Genomic DNA, 23820 nt, shown 5'->3' with positions numbered 1-23820 from the left:
GAGCGTCTTCTTCCAGCCGCTTCTGAGTAGGCCTACAATGATGAACCAAGAAACTCATCGCAATGTTCAGGAAAACACTATAAATATAGCGCTAGCTCTGTGGATGTACACCTTGCATTACTTGCAAAATACAGAAATGCTGCACATTTAATGAAATATACAGATGATATCGCCATAAAAACAGTCAACTATGGAAAACCTTTGTAGTGTAAATCAGCGGGAAAAACAACTGCGCAACAGAATAGAACGTGTTGCCGTGATAGAAACCGAACCTGAAGTGAGGTTACTCACGCACTCTCCCACACAGGAATAGTCATACTATTACGTAACGCAAAGAACATCAATATATTCTTATTCGGGGGCTCTCAACTGAATATATTTTCATATCTTGCTAAAAAGATACAGTTGACTCATCAAAACAACTTTCATCCAAATTTCAACATTAACAGAATAAATAAACCTCTGGTGTAAAAAATTGCACCGCTGTCCGACCGAAAAACGATAGCAACACACTCTAGCATTGAATGCGTAACTATCGTATGCAAATTCGAAGCTAGAGGTCTCGAGTAATTTTAGTCCTGCCAGTCCTTCAGTATTTATCATGAACATAATAACATCTACGGTTCTACCAAAACAGTATCCAATAACGTCCAAATGATAAATGAAGATACTGATCGAGTTACATTTACTGGAACTAGCATTCCACTCCTATGGCAAAAGGGTACGATGTATATACACTTTTGTCAAAATTGAGTTATGACTACAGGTGGTTCCAGGAATATGATTATGATATCTTCACATCTAAAATACCCCAATTTTAATTCCCAAACCAAAAATTTAACCCTTCCGAAATTGGTTTACCCGGCATATAACGATACATAACAGTCCATGACCATGGCATATGAAGTTGGGTTCATGTGCATAAAAAGGGTTTCTAACGCAAAACAAGTTTTGCCTAAAATATTTTGAACTAGATGGCCGAGTGGTTAAGGCGTTGTGCTGCCGGCTGGGAGAATACGATCGGCCAGGGTTTGAGCCTTGGACTTGCCTTAGTTGAGAATTCTTTTCCTCTTCCAAAATGTTCCTATAAGGTTGGAAATCCTACAATTGTGTGTTCAGTTACTTTCCTTCTCACCCCCATACACTGCTTAGCCGTGCAGGTATAGGTAGTGTGTGCACGTTAAGTGTCAGACCTATTTAAAAAGAGAAGGGGGACCATTATCGACTATCCCCGGTTCTGATATCTGCAATCAATCTTGGGTTCCAGGATCGTGCATCTAGGTGAAACTGCACGTTAAGCCAGTGCAACAATAGTCAAATTGAGGTATACACATATAGGAAGAAGAAGAAGAAGGTGGTATGGATTCCTCAGGATCGAAGAATAACATGTTTTGTGTCAAAATTAATTATTAGGTATAAAAAGTGAATTCAAATTTGTCATCAAACCACATCATTTTATATATCAAATTAGAGCCCTTGGGTAAAGAGAGCCAAAACTGAAAACGGCGTTTTGTCATAGTGCTTTCCGTAGCAAAGCTACATCTTGTCAAAAATATTCAGCCAACATTTAATGCATCAATTAATAAACAAAACAGCGTAGTCTCATGATAGAGCAGCTTTTCTATTTGGAATCAAAATCGGGTTCATGGATAATTGGATATGGAAAATAAAAGCAACTCATTTGGCACTTCCTGCTACTGTATTATGAACATCAAGAGAGTAGACAGAGTACCATCTACAATCTGACAGAGACAGCACCACTTGTTGAAAAAGCCAGGACTCGTCAACTGAAATTTGCAGGGCATATACTCTGCTTGCCTGATGATGAGCCAGTAAAAGAGTATGCATTGTATGTCCCAACTCATGGCAAGAGGAAACCCGGACGGCAACGAACCTTGTTCTGGAAATACATCCAGTGTCTTTTTGGGGATATGGACAGCATGCTGAGTTAAGGTCAAATATCAGCAATGGCTCAAGACCGATGTAACTGGAAGAAACTTGTAGTCGCCTGCTCCACAACCGAAGGATGATGATGATGGGCCCCAGTTTGAGTCAATTTGGCTGACACACAAAAGTGTTAACTAAGGTTTGCCTGTGTACGTATAATTATAATTGGAGGCAAAACATCTCAGAAATGTTGGAAAATCTTGAATGGGAGTCACCAGCAGATGAAAGGGAATTACCAGATAGTTCGAGCAAATGATTGACTAAGAAATTGTAATTTCACAAACACTTGTCAAACAGTAACCCCGCAGAGGGGGAGAATCACTCATTCAAATGCCATAGACAAACCAATTACCAAAACCATTGTCTACAAATACGCCTCTCTTCACACCACAGATGATAGTTATTTTTATGAGTCAACTGTATCTTTTGAGCAAATGTTGCCTAGTTTGAACAGTCTAATATTTAGTTAATCCAATTTTGATAACATTTTTGATGCGATCACCTATCGTTTTTTGAGTAACTAGTGTATATGCTTTTTTTAAATTCAATTATGAACATTCACACCCAATAAGAAGTCCTAAATGATGAAATTATGTAGGTGCTTGAACATTATCAAATCAATCAATCAAACAAAGAATCTGTTTCTTATTAGTTTTAGCTCCTCTGATTTAGATGGCTTCCATATCCCTAACCGTACCGTATACTACAAAATACTACTTGATATGCGCTGTTCGTGCATGCATCCCACGTGGTGTGATGACGCAATCGCCCTAAGTGATATATAGGCACGGTTTCGCTGGCCAGCGAAGCCCAAGACCCGTGGCAAGGTGTCGCCCACCGTGTGCTTGGCATGCGAGGGGTCTCGGGTTCGAATCCCACCCAGGGCAAACAACTTCTTTCCTTCTTTTCTCTCTTTATTCCTTCCTTCCTTTCCCTTCCCGTCACCGAAAAGCCCCTAGGCGGTTAGGGTTAGGTTACCACTATCGAAACTCAATATATGCTTCCTTAACCCTAACAATACCGTATACAACAAAATACTACTTGATATATGCGCTGTTCGTGCATGCATCCCACGTGGTGTGATGACGCAATCGCCCTAAGTGATATATAGGCACGGTTTCGCTGGCCAGTGAAGCCCAAGACCCGTGGCAAGGTGTCGCCGACCGTGTGCTTGGCATGCGAGGGGTCTCGGGTTCGAATCCCATCCAGGGCAAACAACTTCTTTCCTTCTTTTCTCTCTTTATTCCTTCGTTCTTTCCCTTCCCGTCGCCGAAAAGCCCCTAGGCATGTAAGTGTTTTGTCTGTTTCCTCATCAATGATGTTAGCCTCCACCCACTCAGTTATGTGATTAATTGATGCTATGTGACTGTTCTGCCATAGACCCTAGAAATAATATTTGTAGCGTCTATGGTCCTGCAATGGCTAATTACTAAACTTTCTTGGGTGTGGCAGTGGCACTCAAACTAAACTGAAACTGTAGTTTACATGGAATGAAACTCATCAGCAAGTTTCCTTTCTTTTTTCTTCCTTCCCTTCAGGTCATCAAGATGTCTATGCTGCAGAACACAGATCCCCTGACTGGGACCAGACGTCTTTTTTATGCTGTGACACCAAATGAAACATCATTTGCCACGGTAGATGAAGTACCAGATTACATCATTGAAGTAAGGCTACATACTATTTATGATTCACACCAAATTGAACATGTCTTGTGTGCTATCATTAACTCTCTTCACGCGGGTGTCGCCTGCAGACGACATGTTTCAAAAAAAATTTAAAAATTCAAAAATTTCAGAAATGTAAATTTTCATGACCATATTTGGAATCAGCATGAAAAATTCATTAAAATGAGTACAAAGAAGCCTAGTATTGGTTCAGTAGTTCTTAAGATAGCTCTTGATATTTTGAGAAAATATTTCAAAACTTGAACATTTTCCCTTGAAGCGAATTGCTAGCACGCAGAGCATTAAGCTTGCAACTGTCCAAAACTCACACATTTAACATTGTTGAACAAAAATATATGATGTTATCAAGTAAAATGAGTCGGATGTTGGGAATATGGATTTTGAGATATAGCCAATAATAATAAACTTCTTTTGTATTTTATTGTTTTGAGCAACACTAAAATCTTTGAAACCAATATTGGGGTTTTCAGTAAAATAAAGCTAAATAGCTCATGTAATGAAATAGACTATGCCATAGTCGAATTTTGATAAAAAAAATATGTTATTATTAATAATGATGAACGCATTCCGTTGAACTCAAAATTATACTGACGTTTATTAGAATTAAAGTGTTCAATAGTAAAATGGTCATAAAGAGTTTATATAATTAGATGATTAGTGACAATAAAAGTTATATTGAATGCAACTTGCATAATTATAATTGCTCACTTAATATTGAGCAATTCTGATTTTGGAATCTACCAGTTTATTGATCGCGAAAGCCCGAGTAAAAAATCCGACTATGTACTTTGACTTTTAAGCAGAACTTTACCCTGGGACTTTGGTCTCTAAAACACACTGTCAATCATACTTGTTTATCAATCCAATTTAACCGCAAGTACCAAGCATGGTAGTAAGATGTGCTAAATGTTTGTCCATACACACCAGTGTGAGTTTAACTTTCGCGCCAGATCAAACGTGCCGCAAATTCCATAGATTGCTGTGTACGATGTAGTTAATGGCAATAGCACATGCCCGGAGGATTTAAACCATAGCGAGATCTGGGTGACCAATCACAAGCCAGATCCATTTAAAGATGCATTACATCATAGTCAATTTTAGTTAGGCCAGAACTTGGCCTAACTCTCCATAGAGTCATGTGTTAAAATTTTTAACCGCAAGTCAAAGTAAGTAGTCCACTTGGGAAGCTAACAAACAGAGGGAGTACGGTGACTGAAAATATCAGATGTGAAAATCTATCAATTGCACACAAATTAATACAAATCAGCGTTTTATGCTTAAATGTAATAGCCAGAGTAAAATGGGCAAGTGGACTACGGAGAAGTCTAGTAATGAAATTGAAAAAACAAATTTTGATTTTGATCGACATCAGACTCATTTAGCTTGATTGCATCACAATTGTTAAAGTGGAACAGGGGCTGGCGCCAACTGGCAGTCCGACATGGTAAAGTGCGATCATTGCACATTATTTGTGACATACATCTTATTCTGCGCTGCTCGGGGGAATCAGTTTGGTTAGCTTTTTTATTTAATATACTTTATATTGACTATTGAACACTATAAGAAGTGATCATGACCAGTAAAAATCATCATCAATGAACTGTAGTTTAATACCGTATTCATTCCATTAACCGCCCATGCCCCTACTGTTAATGGAACGAGTACAGTATAATGTAGTACAGTTGGATAGGCTCTTGGCTTGAACTAGTGACGTAGCAATTTCCACTGATTTTGATTTTTTAATTCACTCATTTTGTCATTGTATTTCCATTTCATTGTTATTTCCTGTTTTTGTGATATACTGCACAGTGGATATACTGTATTGTTTGGGTTTTGGTGCACTTTGTTTTCACACTAGGGCAAACAAACTTATTTCTTTTGCTGGAGTGCGGTGACATAACAACAAGTACAAAGAGTTTGTTTGAACTCTAACATATAGATATCCAGTGATCATATGATGTTAGATAAGGTAGATAAATAATAGACTAATCACAATGTTGTCAGTTTTTATGTTGTTTTGTTTTTAACAGAGGAAAATATTCAGGCAAAAGCAAACTGTGAATTTATTGTGTTAGCGCAAGAACATTGTATCTGCATTTTTGTCATTTTACAGTAGAAGCGTTTCAATTATTTTATTCAGTTAATTTTTGTTTTGTTGTTAATTGTTAAAGGAGTATTTTGTGATCCTAGCATACTCTTTTTATGACATTTTTCAGTAGATATCCACGAAAAAAGCTTATTGCCAAATTTCAGTTGATTCCAATTTATGCATGATTATGTGTATTAGACTGTTCCATTTTTTTTTAGACAATGTGTTGTAATTTTGTTCTGGAATGAAATTCAAATTTCACGATGTCTTTGCTAAACGAATTAATCTGCAAGAAATTTTGTGTACATAAACATTATGTAGCCAGATGTTTCCAGTGATATAAGAATCTCAACTTTTTTTGAGAAAAGTGGGGGGATTATGCTGTGGATCACAAAATGCCCTTTTAATTGTTTTTATAAAATTTTAAATTAAGATTTAATTGATTTGCCATGTGTATGTATAATATATTTGATTGTATCAATGATACACTTTAAGTCAAATTTGGCAACAAGAGATTCAAAGCTTCCTGTTTCCATTCTGGGCTACCTCCATTCCTTTTGGATGTTCAATCATCAAATAAACCTGTATGCATCTCCTCTACAAGTCCTTAAAAACTGGTTATTACCAGAACATTATTGAGGTTAATAAAGTGTTATGCTCAAGTGCAATAAATACTGACATCTGCAAGTGCAATGAACGTGACTGCATAACGATATTGCCGATATCAAAGCTGAGTATCAAAGACTCCTGATTACAAGGTTGGTGCTACACTAGCCTATTTTGTTGCATGTTTTATTTTTTCAGTTTTTCTATTAAAAAACACAAACCTTATTTGATTAGAACTGATTATTACAAAAAATAAATGAAGACATATTGCATATTTTTACCCAGCTTTTACCACTAACATCTTGAGCTAATGGTGCAGAAAACAAAATAAAATTAGACAAACAAGCAAACACATACACATTTTTCCCCCAAGAAGTTGCAGAAGAAATTGCATCATAATAGGTTTGGTCTTTTGGGTCTTATGACCCCCAGTCAGTGATGGCGCCAGGATTTTTTTAAAGAGGGAGGCAATTATAGGGTTGGCAATAATTGCCCAAATTTGCCTAAAATTAGACATTTTTGGCCTAAAAAGTTTACTGAGGGTATAAGGTAGGAGGGGGTACCAGCAGTGGAAGCCAAAGATTGGGGACAAATGCCCCTATGCCCCCTCCCCCTGGTTCCCCCACTATCCCTAGTATGCCAATGATCACCATTCTAATTGTGAATTTTGCAGACTAAGAATGGAATGGTTTTAATCAGTTTGCCTTTGTTCTTGTAGGCATTTCCATACTTCATGGGCGCCATGCTATTGGAGTTGATTGTGTCTGTTATTGAGGGCAAGCAAGATGAGCGTTACTCATTGGCAGATACTATTGGATCTATTACAGCAGGAGCATTTATGATTGCTGTTTCGTAAGCTTAACTTTCCTTTTTAATTCTCGAATTCCTATGTGTGTAGAATTAAGTTTGTCAGCTGCTGGAGTGGAAACTTATCATTGATCTAATATCTACCACAAATTGTATAAAGAAGGGGTTAAGGGATCTAAAATGAAGCGTTTATTGCGTTTGACAGTATTTTTTGAGACATGAGAGCACCTCAGACCTATCGAATTGCATTCTGAATACTGAAGCATGTCTTTCTGATATCAAATAATTTTCATTTTTGAAAATCACAATATAATACAAATTTTATGACAAATTATAAAAATTTGATATTTTTCAAATTTTGATATATAACAGTCCTCGAAGTAAATTATATAAATCTAATGACATATGCTTTAAAAAGTGTATGTAGCAGGGAGGAAAAGCCGATGGTCAATTGAAAATTTTGACCTTTCATATGGAAGATATGGATTTTTTTCCCAAAAAGACCTAATTTTTGTTTGGTGTTTTGGGAAAAAATCCATATCTTCAATACGAAAGGTCAAAATTTTCAATTGATCGTCGGCTTTTCATCCCACCTACATACACTTTAAGTATAAATCATCACATTTATAAAGTTTACTTCAAGTACTGTTAAATATCAAAAATATCAATTTTTAATGATTTGCCATAAAATTTGTATTAAATTGCTAATTTCAAAAATCAAAATTATTTGATATCAGAATGACATTCTTCGTATTCAGAATGCAATTCGATATGTCTGATGTGCTCTAATGTCCCACAATAAATACTGTCCAAACGTTCATACCCCAGCCCTTAAAAGTGTGAATTTTGCAGGTAAAACAACATTGTTACAGAATAGTATAGCTTACAAGTAGTGATTACACTCCAATTTAATTTTGATTGAGACCAATCTATTGGCACTAAAATGGGGATAATAAAATGCATATTAAAATGGGAGTGTGCAGGGGTAGGATGGTGCTAAATAAGTTGAACATATTACTTACTAATTAAGTGTTACAAGTGTTAAATTTTATATATATATTTCAAACATTTGATATGTGGATTCGGCAGTGACCAATTATGTAGTGTAAAATTACAAACAAATTTGTCAAGAATTCAACATTAACTTAAGTATCTTGATGCATATACCCTATCCTATATACAGAAAATGGCCTAATAATATTAATCCCTATACAGCCGTAGTGGTAAGTTGAAATAAAAAATGATAATGATCAGTGATGGTGCTGGCAAATTTGGTGAAGTTGATGTTCCGGTAGTCAGGGGTGTACTTTAAAACTGTATTTCAGTTGGCTAGGTAACCAGTAGAAGTTACAAAAACAATAGGAATTTTTACCTGCCAGACATACTGGATAAAATTATTGAACAGGCAATGATGCCAGCTGTCGACTGTCAAGCTGGTACTGCCCTGATAGTTATGACATGATGATGATGATGATGATGATGACGATGACGATGATGATGACAAGCATGACCATGATGACAACAATGAAGACAACAATAACAAAGGCAAAATCAAAATGTTGTTTATTATTTCTTTCAGGGCAATGGTAAGAGGCTTTGAGGTTGTTGCATATGCAGCCATTAACAAACACTACAGCTTTGTGACTTTACCATGGGATAGTCCATGGACCTGGATCCTAGCATTTCTGGGACTGGACTTCATGTATTACTGGTTTCATCGTTTGGCACATGGTAGGTATGATTTAGAATATGTCTCATTTTGTTTTGACCCAGGATGTTTATGTCATTTATACATGTCACCTTAAGATTTACATACATTATTATGAGAAGTGTCCGTGGCTGTGGTAATATGCTCAATTTTCTTCAACAACAATTTTGATTTTCTGACTATGATAATATTGTTTTACAGAGGTGAATATGTTATGGGCATTTCATCAAGTTCACCACAGTTCAGAGGAATATAATCTGTCTACTGCTTTGAGACAGTCTGTGTTTCAAAGATATACATCATGGGTGAGTAGGAAGATTGAGATTATTACAGTGATCTAGGTTTTATTAGATATGACATAAGCAATGTTTATTCTAAGAGGGCAAATTGCTCCAGCTAAATGAGGACTCGACTGTCTTATTATGTCAGACAACAAGCATGGAAACAACAGTGACCAAAATGAATATTTACATAAATGTTTATTCCTGAATTTTGTTTTGAACATTGAAAATCTTATTTGATTAAATATAACAAAACAAATGGCTGTTGTGAAGCAATGTTATATCAGGCCCGTACGCAGGGGGGTGCGCACATTTGAAAAAGTATATAAAAATTCCCAAAATTGCAGAATTTGCGAGCGAAGCAGTAGCAAAAAAAATCAGGGTTTTACGGTTTTTGGACAAAAAAAGGTCCAAATTTGTCAACTTTTCACAAAATCGCCCCCCTCCCCCTTGGAAAAAGGTCCACTTTTTTAAAATCAGCACCCCTCCCCAAATGAAATCCTGCGTACGGGCCTGTGTTATATGCATGAAAATTAACTAGCAACTATTTATGAAATATTTTGCACACATATTTTATTTCCCAAAAAGAAAATGTCATAGACAAGTAGATGTTTTCTGTACTAATTGCCAAAAGTTTTATGCTGAAAACATGTTGGAATGATATAGTATGATGACCTGCTTTATTAATGCTCATTTGTTTTTATTTTTTCCTTGATTTCTCCAGGTATTTTATACCGTATTAGCCTTAGCCCTTCCAGCTTCAGCTATATATGTGCATGTACAGTTCAACACCCTATACCAGTTTTGGATCCATACAAGGGTATGTATGTATGTCACTCTACCAACCATAATGGGCTGATACAATAATGATTGCACAGAATCTGGTTTGAGGCCATTGTGTGAAATTGCCGGGTTTTGTTCGGGATGAGGAATGCTCCTGAGGAGAATGCCACTGATGTGCTCTCAGAAAAATACCTAAGCCTAAACAAACTCCAACAATTTCACATAATGAATATAAAGCATTGTTATTATTCTCATAATTTCTGAAATTTGCTTTATAAAAATAAAATTAATTTTTAATTAAATTAAAGCACAATCATTGATTGAAAGTGTTTGTTAACTCTTCACAGTCATTTTATATTATATTAGTCCGTTATAAATATAAGAATATGCTATGCTTTTTTATGTGTGATTATGATTCAATTGAATTAAAATGAATTATGTACAATGTGTTATATAAAGGTACACAAGTGTATCATTGGGATGAAATGATAAAAGTCAATGAAAATTAAATGGCTGACTGTGACTTGCTTCCAGTTCAGCAATAAAGATGCAATTTACAGTTGGAAGGTATTTAATAAAACTAGATGAATGCAATGAAGATTCCTGCGTTTCTGCATACTGTTTTTCACCCCTGCCTTATAATTATTCCTGAACACAGATAATGTGAATTTGCTAAAATGAGTTTGCAACAAATGAATTTCAAACTAAAAGATTTTTATTAACTTGTTATACATAGATTGACTTTGACCACATTCATTCATCTATCTTTTTACTGCCAGATCATCAAGTCACTAGGCCCTCTAGAATATATTCTTAATACACCTAGTCATCATAGAGTACATCATGGTAAGATTATTACACAATTATAGTAATATTTGTAATTTGTATACAATATTAAATTCTTTGAGGTGATGTTCATTATTTTAATGTAAAGGTTTATAGGTTTGTTTAAGATCGAGGGAATATTAAGACTTTCCCCAACCTTTTTATTCACCTAATTTTGTTACGAGACATGGTCTTAAGTTTCAAAGATCACGAAGGTTTCTTTTGCTCAGAATGCAACAGGAAAACTCAGTGGTGTCCACAGGTTTTCAAAGGTTGGGGCCAGAGGGCTTGATTCCCCTGACTCGCTTCCCTCACCATAATTGATAACCCCCAAATTTTTTCCCTGACTGGGTGCATTTGTGCAACTGACTGACAACAGTGATTTGGCCCTGGACAACTGCCCCCCCCCCCTTGGGTATGCCACTTGCACTGGGGAACCTTCAGAGATACTACTCTGTCTGAATATTCCACTACAGGCTATACTCAAATAGTAAACTCAAGTAATTTAAGTTAAAATTCCAATAAAACTTAACAACTTCTGAACTTTAACGAGGGAGGAGAAGCAAGAGAACGAAGCTTAATATAACAAACAAAGATTTTGATACACAGTATATAACAAACCCTTTAGTATTGTATATTTTTCTTAATTTATGTTTTAAAACACAAATATTCGCTATGCAATTGAACAATGTTTATTTTTGTTGTAAATTTGTTTCCTTCTACAGGTCGTAACCGGTACTGTATTGACAAAAATTATGCTGGCACACTTATAATATGGGACAGATTATTTGGTAAGTCTAGCACAACTCACAATTGTGGGTTGACAGTGTGCAACGTTTCTTATAGAAGCTTGCTTACCAGAAAACTTTCATTCGGAAAACTCTTTTCAGTTCCAATCGGACATGAGGGTGATCCATGAATCCTGAATGCAGTCAATTTTTAATCACCCACAGTAACCCAACACCCATAAATACCACAGAATATCACAATGATAACCACCACACATGCATGAATCCCACGTGATGCGATGATGCAACCACCCTAAGTGCTATATGCTCAGGGAATCGCTGGCCGGGCCAGCGCAACCCCTGTGGCTGCCTGCTGGTGATCGTGTGCTTGACACCTGAGGGGTCAAAGGTTCGAATCTTGGAGGTACCAAGTGACTTCTTTGTTCATCATCTCTCCTTTTTCGTTCAGTGTTAGGGTTAATTTTATCATGTAATATATTTTTGCTTCATATTATTTGATTTTTTTTTTTTTTTTTACCCAGGTACCTTTGAAGCAGAGCAAGAAGAAGAAGTTGTGTATGGTCTAGTGCATCCTATACAGACGTTTGACCCCATTCAAACTCAGGTACAAAAAGAATTAATACTGAATGATTAACTTGAATGAAATGTCAATTAATACAATGAAAAACAATTGCTAAACATGATTAAAAATTACATACAGCAATTTATTTGAATGGAAAACAATGAGATCAAAAGCTAAAACACATTCTTAAAAAACAAAACGTGAGTCTTATGAAAAGTCACATAATTGCACAATCCAATCAGAAAAACATACATCTTTGCCATAAATTACACTAATCACAAGAATTGCAATAAAATAATTAGTTTATTATTTCTTTGGCAAGAGCATTCAGGTTGACACTTATTTTATTGCATGTCAGCTCAGTAAGCATTTCACATGACATCCATCAAAAAACTTGGGCACAACTGATTCACCTTTGTGATACCAACCATGTCCAAATATGTGACTCCAAATGTATGTCAGCTTCTGTTGTAGTCATCCAGGCTTGTGTTTGCAATGAGGTTCTCTGCACATAATATGAAAACGCAGCTTCTGATGGCTGAGGTTTGGCAACAGATGAATGTTGATTTTTGCCCGTTGGCAAGCAGAAGCCGTAAGTTGTTTAGATCCATCATGTCGGTAGCCTTCCTTTTCCCTGTTGAATACAACTTCAGAAATAGCTTTCTTGCAGCTGATATTGCTTCTTCTAATGATGAACCATGTCTTTCGCCTCCTTCCGATTCCTCTTTCATAACGGGCCGCTTTCCCGCTTTCTAATCCTATGAAGTGATGATACATTATCACACCCAGTGACAGCATGGATGGCTGGAAAAATCCGGTACATGAGATTACTTATGGCTTTGCAAATATCATAGACTGGTAAGTGGTTCCAATTTCAATCCATAACTCAAACGTGGAAGATAACATCATGTTCATCAGTATCTGGAGACTTGATAACAGCTTGACCAGTGACACCAATATGAGAACATCTCCTGTCAAAGTTGGCAAGATGAGGGAAGATACTACAGCTTTTCCTCCACCAGATTTTGATTCCTTGTATCAATAGACACTGCCTTCTATAATCAAGGACATATTATGTCCTTGAAACCTCCCATAACGCACATGTACTTAAGTCATCTTATATCTCCAGGTATGCAGACATGATCAACTACATAGTTAGAATCAGTGCCTGCGCTTGTGACATATGCCATTTAAAAACATCTTCCATTTGGGGATGATCTTCCTCCGATTACATCATATATTTGACCAAATCTTCCCCTGTCCCTCTTCTGTCTTGACAGAGTTTGGATTTTTATATCTATCAAACAAGATGTGGCATTTTCTCTGCCTTCAGATATAGCCAAAGCTTTGTGGAATATGTTTTCTGCTGATACGGTCATACTCATGTGATATCCCTTGATCTTGATCGGAGTCGTTTTGTTTATATCTGTGAACGTTTGCAAACCTCAAATGATTTCAGAATTAGATCCCAAAAGCTTTTGTCACTTTCTTCAAAAAATTGATCTGCAACAAAACAAAAGTTTTATTTGATCACTCACACATCTCAATCCTTCAGTTTGAATATTTCAATCTATTTTGGATTGGTACCAAGATAACAACTGAGAACAATAGAGTTATAATGGTAAAGATGATACCTCAATTGATTCGAAATGTAAAAAAAGTAAAAAATTGTTGAAAGACATCTTTGGCACGAACTGTGTTGTCTATACTAGATTGTGCACTAGGTGATTGACCCGGTGATCGATCATCTTGAATATGCGATGATGTAGACATGGTATCGTATCTACATCATCTAGCGGGCCGAAAGAGTTACTGTGCACACTACACAGGTATGTCCTCCACAGCTTTAGCCTGCGTAGTCGGGTTGGATGGGCTACTTGGATGCATATTTTTGCCGCCAATTTTACAACTTTCGGTCAAAATTTAAACACCAAAAATGTCTCCAAAATTGTCTCTATACGATTAAATGTCCATCAAAAGTATTATTAAACTTGGTGGCTCTCTTAATACAGCTAGAAGGTATGTCGTATCGATTGAAAATAGAATCCGTCGGACAACCCAATCTTTTGAATTTAGAGAGCATATTCTGAGTGATGTGTGCGCAGTAATTTGGGAGACATGTACTTCATCTTGCGTCATTCTTGCAGGTTGGGTTTGCTGATGGGTGGATTTCCTACTAGAACTTACATCAGACCAACAAGGTGGATGTAAGGTGAGACACATGTTCCGTGAAACACATTTTCTATCATATCTGTGGAATTGTCACAAATTGTGGTTCATTTTGCCAGTCAGTAAACTACCCCATAAGTGTTGATTACCTTTTGCTGTGTTCTCTTCTCTTTAGTTGTGTGCAGTGGATGTAGCAACAGTTCTGGTTGCAGCAAGGTTGTCACACATTATGGTTCATTTTGCCAGTCAGTAAACTACCCCATAAAGAGTGTTGATTACCTTTTGCTGTGTTCTCTTCTCTTTAGTTGTGTGCAGTGGATGTGGCAACAGTTCTGGTTGCAGCAAGGTTGACACACATTGTGGTTCATTTTGCCAGTCAGTAAACTACTCCATAAAGAGTGTTGATTACCTTTTGTTGTGTTTTCTTCTCTTTAGTTGTGTGCTGTGGATGTGGCAACAGTTCTGGTTGCAGCAAGGTTGTCACACATTGTGGTTCATTTTGCCAGTCAGTAAACTACCCCATAACAGTCTGTAATATCGAATTGATTAATTCGAATTAAACAATTCATTGATGTTTGCACTGGGTAGTAGCCATTACTGCCACAGACAGGAAGTCTAGAAAGTTGACCTCAACGCCGTGGGAGGTCTTTCTATGCTTTTGAATGGGACAGCAGTAACCTTGGCCAATTTTTAGACCAACATTTTGGATTTTTCAGATTTTTTTCTAAGTTTGTGAGAGCATAACAAGACTATCCGTCGATGGATTTTTATTTCCGTCGGTAAATATTTTTTAAATTAAGTTTTTCAGAACATATTAAAAGGACAGAGACCCCTGCTGTATAATAAATTAACTAGATAAGTTTTGAGTAACCTTGGTGAAAATTATCAAAAAAGTGCCTATTCTTTTGTGTGTGAACGGTCCATCACCTGTCACTTGGTAGTCTTGTAACATGTCTAATGGCGCTGCCCATGGCCACTCGATGAATTGTTTAATTCGAATTAATCAATTCGATATATAGACTGCATAAAGAGTGTTGATTACCTTTTGCTGTGTTCTCTTCTCTTTAGTTGTGTGCTGTGGATGTGACAACAGTTCTGGTTGCAGCAAGGTTGTCACACATTGTGGTTCATTTGCCAGTCAGCAAACTACCCCATAAAGAGTGTTGATTACCATTTGCTGTGTTCTCTTCTCTTTAGTTGTGTGCAGTGGATGTAGCAACAGTTCTGGTTGCAGCAAGGTTGTCACACATTGTGGTTCATTTTGCCAGTCAGTAAACTACCCCATAAAGAGTGTTTATTACCTTTTGCTGTGTTCTCTTCTCTTTAGTTGTGTGCTGTGGATGTGACAACAGTTCTGGTTGCAGCAAGGTTGTCACACATTGTGGTTCATTTTGCCAGTCAGTAAACTACCCCATAAAGAGTGTTGATTACCTTTTGCTGTGTTCTCTTCTCTTTAGTTGTGTGCTGTGGATGTGACAACAGTTCTGGTTGCAGCAAGGTTGTCACACATTGTGGTTCATTTTGCCAGTCAGCAAACTACCCCATAAAGAGTGTTGATTACCATTTGCTGTGTTCTCTTCTCTTTAGTTGTGTGCAGTGGATGTAGCAACAGTTCTGGTTGCAGCAAGGTTGTCACACATTGTGGTTCATTTTGCCAGTCAGTAAACTACCCCATAAAGAGTGTTTATTACCTTTTGCTGTGTTCTCTTCTCTTTAGTTGTGTGCTGTGGATGTGACAACAGTTCTGGTTGCAGCAAGGTTGTCACACATTGTGGTTCATTTTGCCAGTCAGCAAACTACCCCATATAAAGAGTGTTGATTACCTTTTGCTGTGTTCTCTTCTCTTTAGTTGTGTGCTGTGGATGTGACAACAGTTCTGGTTGCAGCAAGGTTGTCACACATTGTGGTTCATTTTGCCAGTCAGTAAACTACCCCATAAAGAGTGTTGATTACCTTTTGCTGTGTTCTCTTCTCTTTAGTTGTGTGCTGTGGATGTGGCAACAGTTCTGGTTGCAGCAAGGTTGTCACACATTGTGGTTCATTTTGCCAGTCAGCAAACTACCCCATAAAGAGTGTGGATTACCTTTTGCTGTGTTCTCTTCTCTTTAGTTGTGTGCTGTGGATGTGGCAACAGTTCTGGTTGCAGCAAGGTTGTCACACATTGTGGTTCATTTTGCCAGTCAGCAAACTACCCCATAAAGAGTGTGGATTACCTTTTGCTGTGTTCTCTTCTCTTTAGTTGTGTGCTGTGGATGTGGCAACAGTTCTGGTTGCAGCAAGGTTGTCACACATTGTGGTTCATTTTGCCAGTCAGCAAACTACCCCATAAAGAGTGTTGATTACCTTTTGCTGTGTTCTCTTCTCTTTAGTTGTGTGCTGTGGATGTGGCAACAGTTCTGGTTGCAGCAAGGTTGTCACACATTGTGGTTCATTTTGCCAGTCAGTAAACTACCCCATAAAGAGTGTTGATTACCTTTTGCTGTGTTCTCTTCTCTTTAGTTGTGTGCAGTGGATGTATCAACAGTTCTGGTTGCAGCAAGGTTGTCACACATTGTGGTTCATTTTGCCAGTCAGTAAACTACCCCATAAAGAGTGTTGATTACCTTTTGCTGTGTTCTCTTCTCTTTAGTTTTGTGCAATGAATGTAGCAACAGTTCTGGTTGCAGCAAGGTTGTCACACATTGTGGTTCATTTTGCCAGTCAGCAAACTACCCCATAAAGAGTGTTGATTACCTTTTGCTGTGTTCTCTTCTCTTTAGTTGTGTGCTGTGGATGTGACAACAGTTCTGGTTGCAGCAAGGTTGTCACACATTGTGGTTTATTTTGCCAGTCAGCAAACTACCCCATAAAGAGTGTTGATTACCTTTTGCTGCGTTCTCTTCTCTTTAGTTGTGTGCACCCAGCAAACACAAAAACGTTTTAAAAACGTTTTAAAGAAGTTATATTTTGGCTTTTGGTTTAGGTAAAAACGTTTTAATAACATTAAAATGTCGGGTTATATAAAGGTCATGATAACGTTTTTAAAACGTTTTTGTATGAAAACACACTACAACAATATTTTTTAATGTTTTCACAAAATGTTATTGTAAACTATTTTTGCAAACATTTTTGCCAAATATTGTGTCAATTCTTAAATAACATTATGTTAACATATTTGAACCCAGCAAATACAGAAATGTTCTTAAAATGTTTTGTTCAAAACCTTTTAATAACATTTAAATGTCGGGTTTATATAAAAGTAATGAAAACGTTTTTAAAATGTTATGGAAAATATTTCGGGCCCCAAAATAACATTCTGTTTAGAATGTTTTGTATCAAGTTTTCACAAATGTTTTTGGAATGTTATTAAAACGTTTTTATACCCTTTATATAACCCGACATTTAAACGTTTTCTGTAAAACATTTTTGTTTGCTGAGCAGTAGATTATCACAAAATATTTTTTAAGGTTATGAAAACGTTTTATACTCTTAATATAAGGTTTTGTTCAAAACCTTTTAATAACATTTAAATGTCGGGTTATATAAAAGTAATGAAAACGTTTTTAAAATGTTATGGAAAATATTTCGGGCAAACATTTTTCGCAACCCCAAAATAACATTCTGTTTAGAATGTTTTGTATCAAGTTTTCACAAATGTTTTTGGAATGTTATTAAAACGTTTTTATACCCTTTATATAACCCGACATTTAAACGTTTTCTGTAAAACATTTTTGTTTGCTGAGCAGTAGATTATCACAAAATATTTTTAAGGTTATGAAAACGTTTTATACTCTTAATATACCCTTTATATAACCCGACATTTAAACGTTTTCTGACAACCTTTTAAAACCTTTTGCGAATGATGTCGAAAACGTTTTGTGTTTGCTGGGCAGTGGATGTAGCAACAGTTCTGGTTGCAGCAAGGTTGTCACACATTATGGTTCATTTTGCCAGTCAGTAAACTACCCCATAAAGAGTGTTGATTACCTTTTGCTGCTGTGTTCTCTTCTCTTTACTTGTGTGCAGTGGATGTATCAACAGTTCTGGTTGCAGCAAGGTTGACACACATTGTGGTTCATTTAACCAGTCAGTAAACTACCCCATAAAGAGTGTTGATTACCTTTTGCTGTGTTCTCTTCTCTTTAGTTGTGTGCTGTGGATGTGACAACAGTTCTGGTTGCAGCAAGGTTGTCACACATTGTGGTTCATTTTGCCAGTCAGTAAACTACCCCATAAAGAGTGTTGATTACCTTTTGCTGTGTTCTCTTCTCTTTAGTTGTGTGCTGTGGATGTGGCAACAGTTCTGGTTGCAGCAAGGTTGTCACACACATTGTGGTTCATTTTGCCAGTCAGTAAACTACCCCATAAAGAGTGTTTATTACCTTTTGCTGTGTTCTCTTCTCTTTAGTTGTGTGCTGTGGATGTGACAACAGTTCTGGTTGCAGCAAGGTTGTCACACATTGTGGTTCATTTTGCCAGTCAGTAAACTACCCCATAAAGAGTGTTGATTACCTTTTGCTGTGTTCTCTTCTCTTTAGTTGTGTGCTGTGGATGTGACAACAGTTCTGGTTGCAGCAAGGTTGACACACATTGTGGTTCATTTTACCAGTCAGTAAACTACCCCATAAAGAGTGTTGATTACCTTTTGCTGTGTTCTCTTCTCTTTAGTTGTGTGCTGTGGATGTGACAACAGTTCTGGTTGCAGCAAGGTTGTCACACATTGTGGTTTATTTTGCCAGTCAGCAAACTACCCCATAAAGAGTGTTGATTACCTTTTGCTGTGTTCTCTTCTCTTTAGTTGTGTCATATGCAGTGGATGTGGCAACAGTTCTGGTTGCAGCAAGGCATCTTCAACAAGTTATGTGTCATCTTTAAAGGTCCTGGATGGGAACCCGGTAAACCTAGGCTTGGAAATATAGAAGATATACCAGATGTAAGTAGATAAATTGTCTAAACAGATAACATGTTATTTAAGGATGAAATCAAAACTCAACCGGCAGTTGACCGGCGGTTCCATTCAATTTCAATTGTTCTAAACAGTGAAAACCAGATGGAACCGGGCATGCAGAACCAGCGGTCCAATGCCAATAAATTCATTTGGAATTTGCGCTGGAGCAAAAGATAGATCTGGAGCAGTTTTTGAGCATTTATCAGTCATTATAGTGCATCTCATTTCAAGTTGAGACTACGCTATGGCAAATTCGCAGTGACAGATTCAAATCGTGTGTGCTAATCTAATCTCACTGGGTGTATATGCATGTGGAGAAAGACAATTAGTCCGTACGCTGTAGACACAACCACGTTAATGCACTGATTGAAAACTGCCACTCTAAAATCCAAAATGGTCTTGAAACAAGACACACTGTGAAGTGTGCAGAGTCCTTGTGGGGTTTAGGCCTCTGGGTAGAGCACTTTGTTAGTGACTAATGAAGACGGTGCTCCTTTCCATTTCAGTCATTCTGAAGTTCATTTGTAAGATATTTTTATTCCATCATGGGTTGTAAGTTCTTTAACTGGCAAGTCCAAACATAACTCTGACATAGAAATTCTAATGTAAGCATTGGACTAATGATGGGTTGAAAGTAACAATGCAATCTGAATGTTAGTAAAATCCACCCCTGGGGTTTTATCTTATGCATTTTTTTTTCAGAATTATTAACAAGAATTATTAGTTTTTTGAATAATGTTAATGGTAATACTTGACCAGTGGAGGCAAAAAAAATTTGGGGGGGGGGGGGTACAAATTGAATTTCATGGAGTTAAAAAAAAAGAAATTCTTGCAAAATTGCCGTATTCTCTGACTAGGGGAAATTGCACCACTGTACTTTGACTATGGTACTCTTCATATTATTTTTTTTTTTTCACTTGTTACTTACAGATTAAGTACCCAATGCCTAAGTATCGGACACAGATTGCAGGATGGTGTCAGGTGTATGTGACGATACACTTTGCCCTTAACATCATGGTCATGGATATGTATGGCAGTAAATATGATGTGAGTATGGAATTAACTTGATCCTAGGCTTTAATACCAAAATATCAAACATACCTTCTGATTGGTTGATTTGGGTTTTGCATGCCCATAGCACCCTCTTTGTCCCTTCTTTTGCTTAAAGCTCCCTGGGATTTTTTTTGTACAAAATTATAGCATTTTTTTATTACAAAATATTGCTTAAATGTTTTTACTAAAACATTTTTTTTAAACGTAAACTAACAAATCAATTATTCAAAATATTTTTAATAATAACATGATTACAATAATAAATGAATAATTACATGATAAATGAATAATTACATGGTAAATGAATAATTAAAGCAATCTTCCTGATGCTGGCAACAGTCAAAGTTCAAGCTGTACCAAAATCATCCCACAGTGCATTGTGTGCGCGTGAGATACTTTAATAAACCTCTATCAGAGGTCTAACTCAACTGTGACCTGTGACACAACAACATCTGCTTCATAGGTCAACGGACCTTTGCTGCCAGAAATTTAGTCGGCCTGATGATGCATACGGGATAGGATGTGAAATATAAAAAAGCAAGTCCAGTACATCAGATTGTAATCTCAAATTCGTACTTTCAATGTTTGAGCCTAACATGTGAGTTTATCTGGTGCAAGTTTTACTTCCTATTGCTACTGCTTTATGGTACACATAGACCTGGTGCCATGCTATTGCTCATAACACCATGAAAATTACTCCTTCAAAATTCTGCTATATTAATATTTTTCCATATTTATTTTTCAGATGCACACAGCTTTGGGAGCCATGATTGGGATAAGCTTTCTTATTTACAGTTTTACATGTGTTGGTGCATTATGTGATGTTAAGTAAGTTGAAGTAAACAATCCTTCAATATCAGTAATAGAGGACTAGGAACCCACCAGAGGGGGATGGGTGGTTAAAATAATGCCCAAAATAAGCAGATTTTCATGTTTTTTGCATTAAAACCTGGTGGCTTGGTTCTTTGGTTTATGGAAGAGAAGAAAACATAAGCATCTGCTGCTTATAACTTTTATATCATGATATATGATTTCACTTGATATAATTAATTTCACGGTACACAAGCAATCAGATATTGACCACAGCACAAGTTTTTCTGGGAGGACGGCACAAAGTAACTTTCAGCAAAAAACGAGAGAATACTTGCATTTGCATGAACCAAGTATTATATTGTATTTTGGGAAAGTAAAAATGGTAAAATTAGACCAGGGCACAATTTTGGAATATGGAATGCCACTCCTGTCATACACCCTCTGATTATTTTGAGAACAATGATCATCATGGAATGAAGTACAGCTCTTGGGCGTGTACTTATTCTAAAGTCTTGCCTAGACTAATAGCAATGTTCAGATTGCAATATTATTTACTGGATAAAAATAATATCCTACTTTGAAATATACATAACTGCACTTCAAACTTATAATTTTACAATTCCGTGACATTCCTTTCTCTTTGTGTAGATCCTATGCACCAGTATTGGAGCTTATCCGTTGTGTGATGGTCTTGTCAATGGATGCTTACATTACAAGGAGTATGCCAGACTATGCTGCTGTGTATTATTATCATCTCATCCTATTAAGAGTTGCATTTGGACTCTCGACTCTCATATGGATTCCACAGGTTCTCATCAATGGAAAGAAGAAAGTAGAGTAGTTACCCTAGCCATATTGCTAGATAGAACACAGGCGATACCAAGCAATTATTCCACATAAAAAAATGGTAGCTTGTGTTCTATCGGATGATAGATACATGACTGTTTTCAACCGCGGGTCTCAAAACAATGCTTTTATTGTCATTTTAGACAGATAGTGTACAATCATGTTTGGATGTAATTTATATCCACTTTTTATGACCATTTTTATAAAGTTCAATACAAGTCGCTCCTATGCACAGAATTAGTGAATCAAATTACAGAAAATGTACATTAATGTAAAATACCGCGCAATGCCAATGTGTAAAACCACTTAAACGTTTTGGTTTGATTTGTTCGGGGTTTGGCAACCCAGGATAACCCAAGAAAGCCTTGATTGAAGCTTCTTTCCATTGTGGTCCATTTGAACACCGGGACGAGTTGTAACACTAGCACTCAGGGGTTTACACCCTACTCTTTTTTAAACTGGCTGTGAGATGCATGTACAAATATTGCTCTCTTCACAAGGGACTGATGGCTTAACGTCCACTCCGAGTAAATTCATGATTCATGTACCCAATTCTAACTGAACCATGGGGAGAATGGAAGTCTGAATTTTAATTTAATCTACAGGGCTTGACAATTAATTTCAGACATTTTCCCCCAAATCAAGACCTCATGCATTAACCATTAGGCCATGTTCTCCCCAAGATGAGAGAATTTTGATATAAAAAGGTAGTGAATTCCAAAGATGTGGAGCAGTGTTTGAAAAAGCCCAGTAGGGTTTGGAGCTCAGTACTTCACAGAGTAAAAATGTATCACGTATTATTATTGCATCATGTAAATAAAAATTTAATTTTATATAACATAGATTTTGTATATATGATAAAGCAAATCAAAAATGTTTGTTCATCCAGACAGCTGAAAATATTCAATGCAATTATATTTATTGTTGATAATGGTATAACCAATAAAAACAATGTAATTTTTCCTTTTTCATGAAACTATTGTAAATATTATTGACAATGGTACTACTAATAAAAAACAATGCAATTTTTTCCTCTTTCATGAAACTATTGTAAATATTGTTGATAATGATATAGCTAACAAAAAACAATACGATTTTATGAAAACAGTATGTGTTACAAGATTTAATTTCTGAAGGAAATGCTGTAAATTGGAAGAGATTGTTATCCCCGCTGCATACTTTGTAGTTGATGTAGAATATTTGATGCAACATGTCTTTGTTAATTTATTCTCATTCTATTACCAGTAATGCTTAACTTCTAACAAATATTTTTTATGACGTAGAAGCGATGATATATTTCCGCCAAACATTTGACATTACATATAATTGATTTTAGAAGTTGACTTGAAATGGATTGAGTAGCGAATACTTCTTGAGTTGAACAAATTTTCTACATGGAATATAAATATCTGAAGTCTGTATGGGCCCTACAAGTTTGAATAAATGTATTGTGATAAATTATGTAAAACTTTGAAATTTTACTTAACAGGCTATTTTTGTGGATAACCAGTTCACAACAGCTCACTTTTTAATGTTAAAATTATGTAAATGAAATATTTCTTTTATTATGTTGGTAACATAGCCTAAGACCATTTGAAATTGTGTGTGTGATTTATGAAAAATGTGATTATTTATGCAATAATTGTTTTGATATAATCATAACTATAGATGTTTTTAGACTAATTTATTTTTAAATATGAAGAAATGGTGGCAGAGCCAATTTAAATGTCTTACAGTTTTCTTGTATTTGAAGTCATTTCTGTATTTACAGGCTGTATCAAAATGATTGGTAGGTACTCAAAGTACATACCAAAGAAGGACAAAACAAAGTATCAATTAAACATAATAAGAAAGAAAAACATGCTTTGCTGTCTTTTCAATTTGCAGTCTCTTGTCTATTGTGTTTTTACCATTACCAATTCTATCTGCTAGTAACAAAAATACCATAATCTGAGCTTGAAAACTTTGGG

The 23820-nt window shown here is 36.3% G+C and overlaps 1 protein-coding gene across 1 annotated transcript in view; it reads left to right on the top strand.

The window, feature by feature from the left end:
• LOC140154360 (alkylglycerol monooxygenase-like) overlaps nucleotides 1–21892 on the top strand; it is a 30880-nt gene extending 8988 nt beyond the window's left edge. The window contains exons 2-13 of the mRNA XM_072176928.1: nucleotides 3486–3611; nucleotides 7046–7179; nucleotides 8714–8865; nucleotides 9044–9147; nucleotides 9848–9943; nucleotides 10686–10752; nucleotides 11457–11522; nucleotides 12002–12084; nucleotides 18989–19123; nucleotides 20069–20185; nucleotides 20937–21019; nucleotides 21653–21892. Coding sequence (XP_072033029.1) covers nucleotides 3495–3611; nucleotides 7046–7179; nucleotides 8714–8865; nucleotides 9044–9147; nucleotides 9848–9943; nucleotides 10686–10752; nucleotides 11457–11522; nucleotides 12002–12084; nucleotides 18989–19123; nucleotides 20069–20185; nucleotides 20937–21019; nucleotides 21653–21845 — 1347 coding nt within the window. The 5' untranslated portion in view covers nucleotides 3486–3494 and the 3' untranslated portion in view covers nucleotides 21846–21892. The remainder of the gene's footprint in view (nucleotides 1–3485; nucleotides 3612–7045; nucleotides 7180–8713; nucleotides 8866–9043; nucleotides 9148–9847; nucleotides 9944–10685; nucleotides 10753–11456; nucleotides 11523–12001; nucleotides 12085–18988; nucleotides 19124–20068; nucleotides 20186–20936; nucleotides 21020–21652) is intronic.
• Nucleotides 21893–23820: the final 1928 nt, after the last annotated feature.

This window comes from Amphiura filiformis, chromosome 1 (genome assembly GCF_039555335.1).
Source record: "Amphiura filiformis chromosome 1, Afil_fr2py, whole genome shotgun sequence".
NCBI lineage: Eukaryota > Metazoa > Echinodermata > Ophiuroidea > Amphilepidida > Amphiuridae > Amphiura > Amphiura filiformis.
Note: the sequence above shows the minus strand (reverse complement) of the source record. Positions and strands in the feature narration are given on the sequence as shown.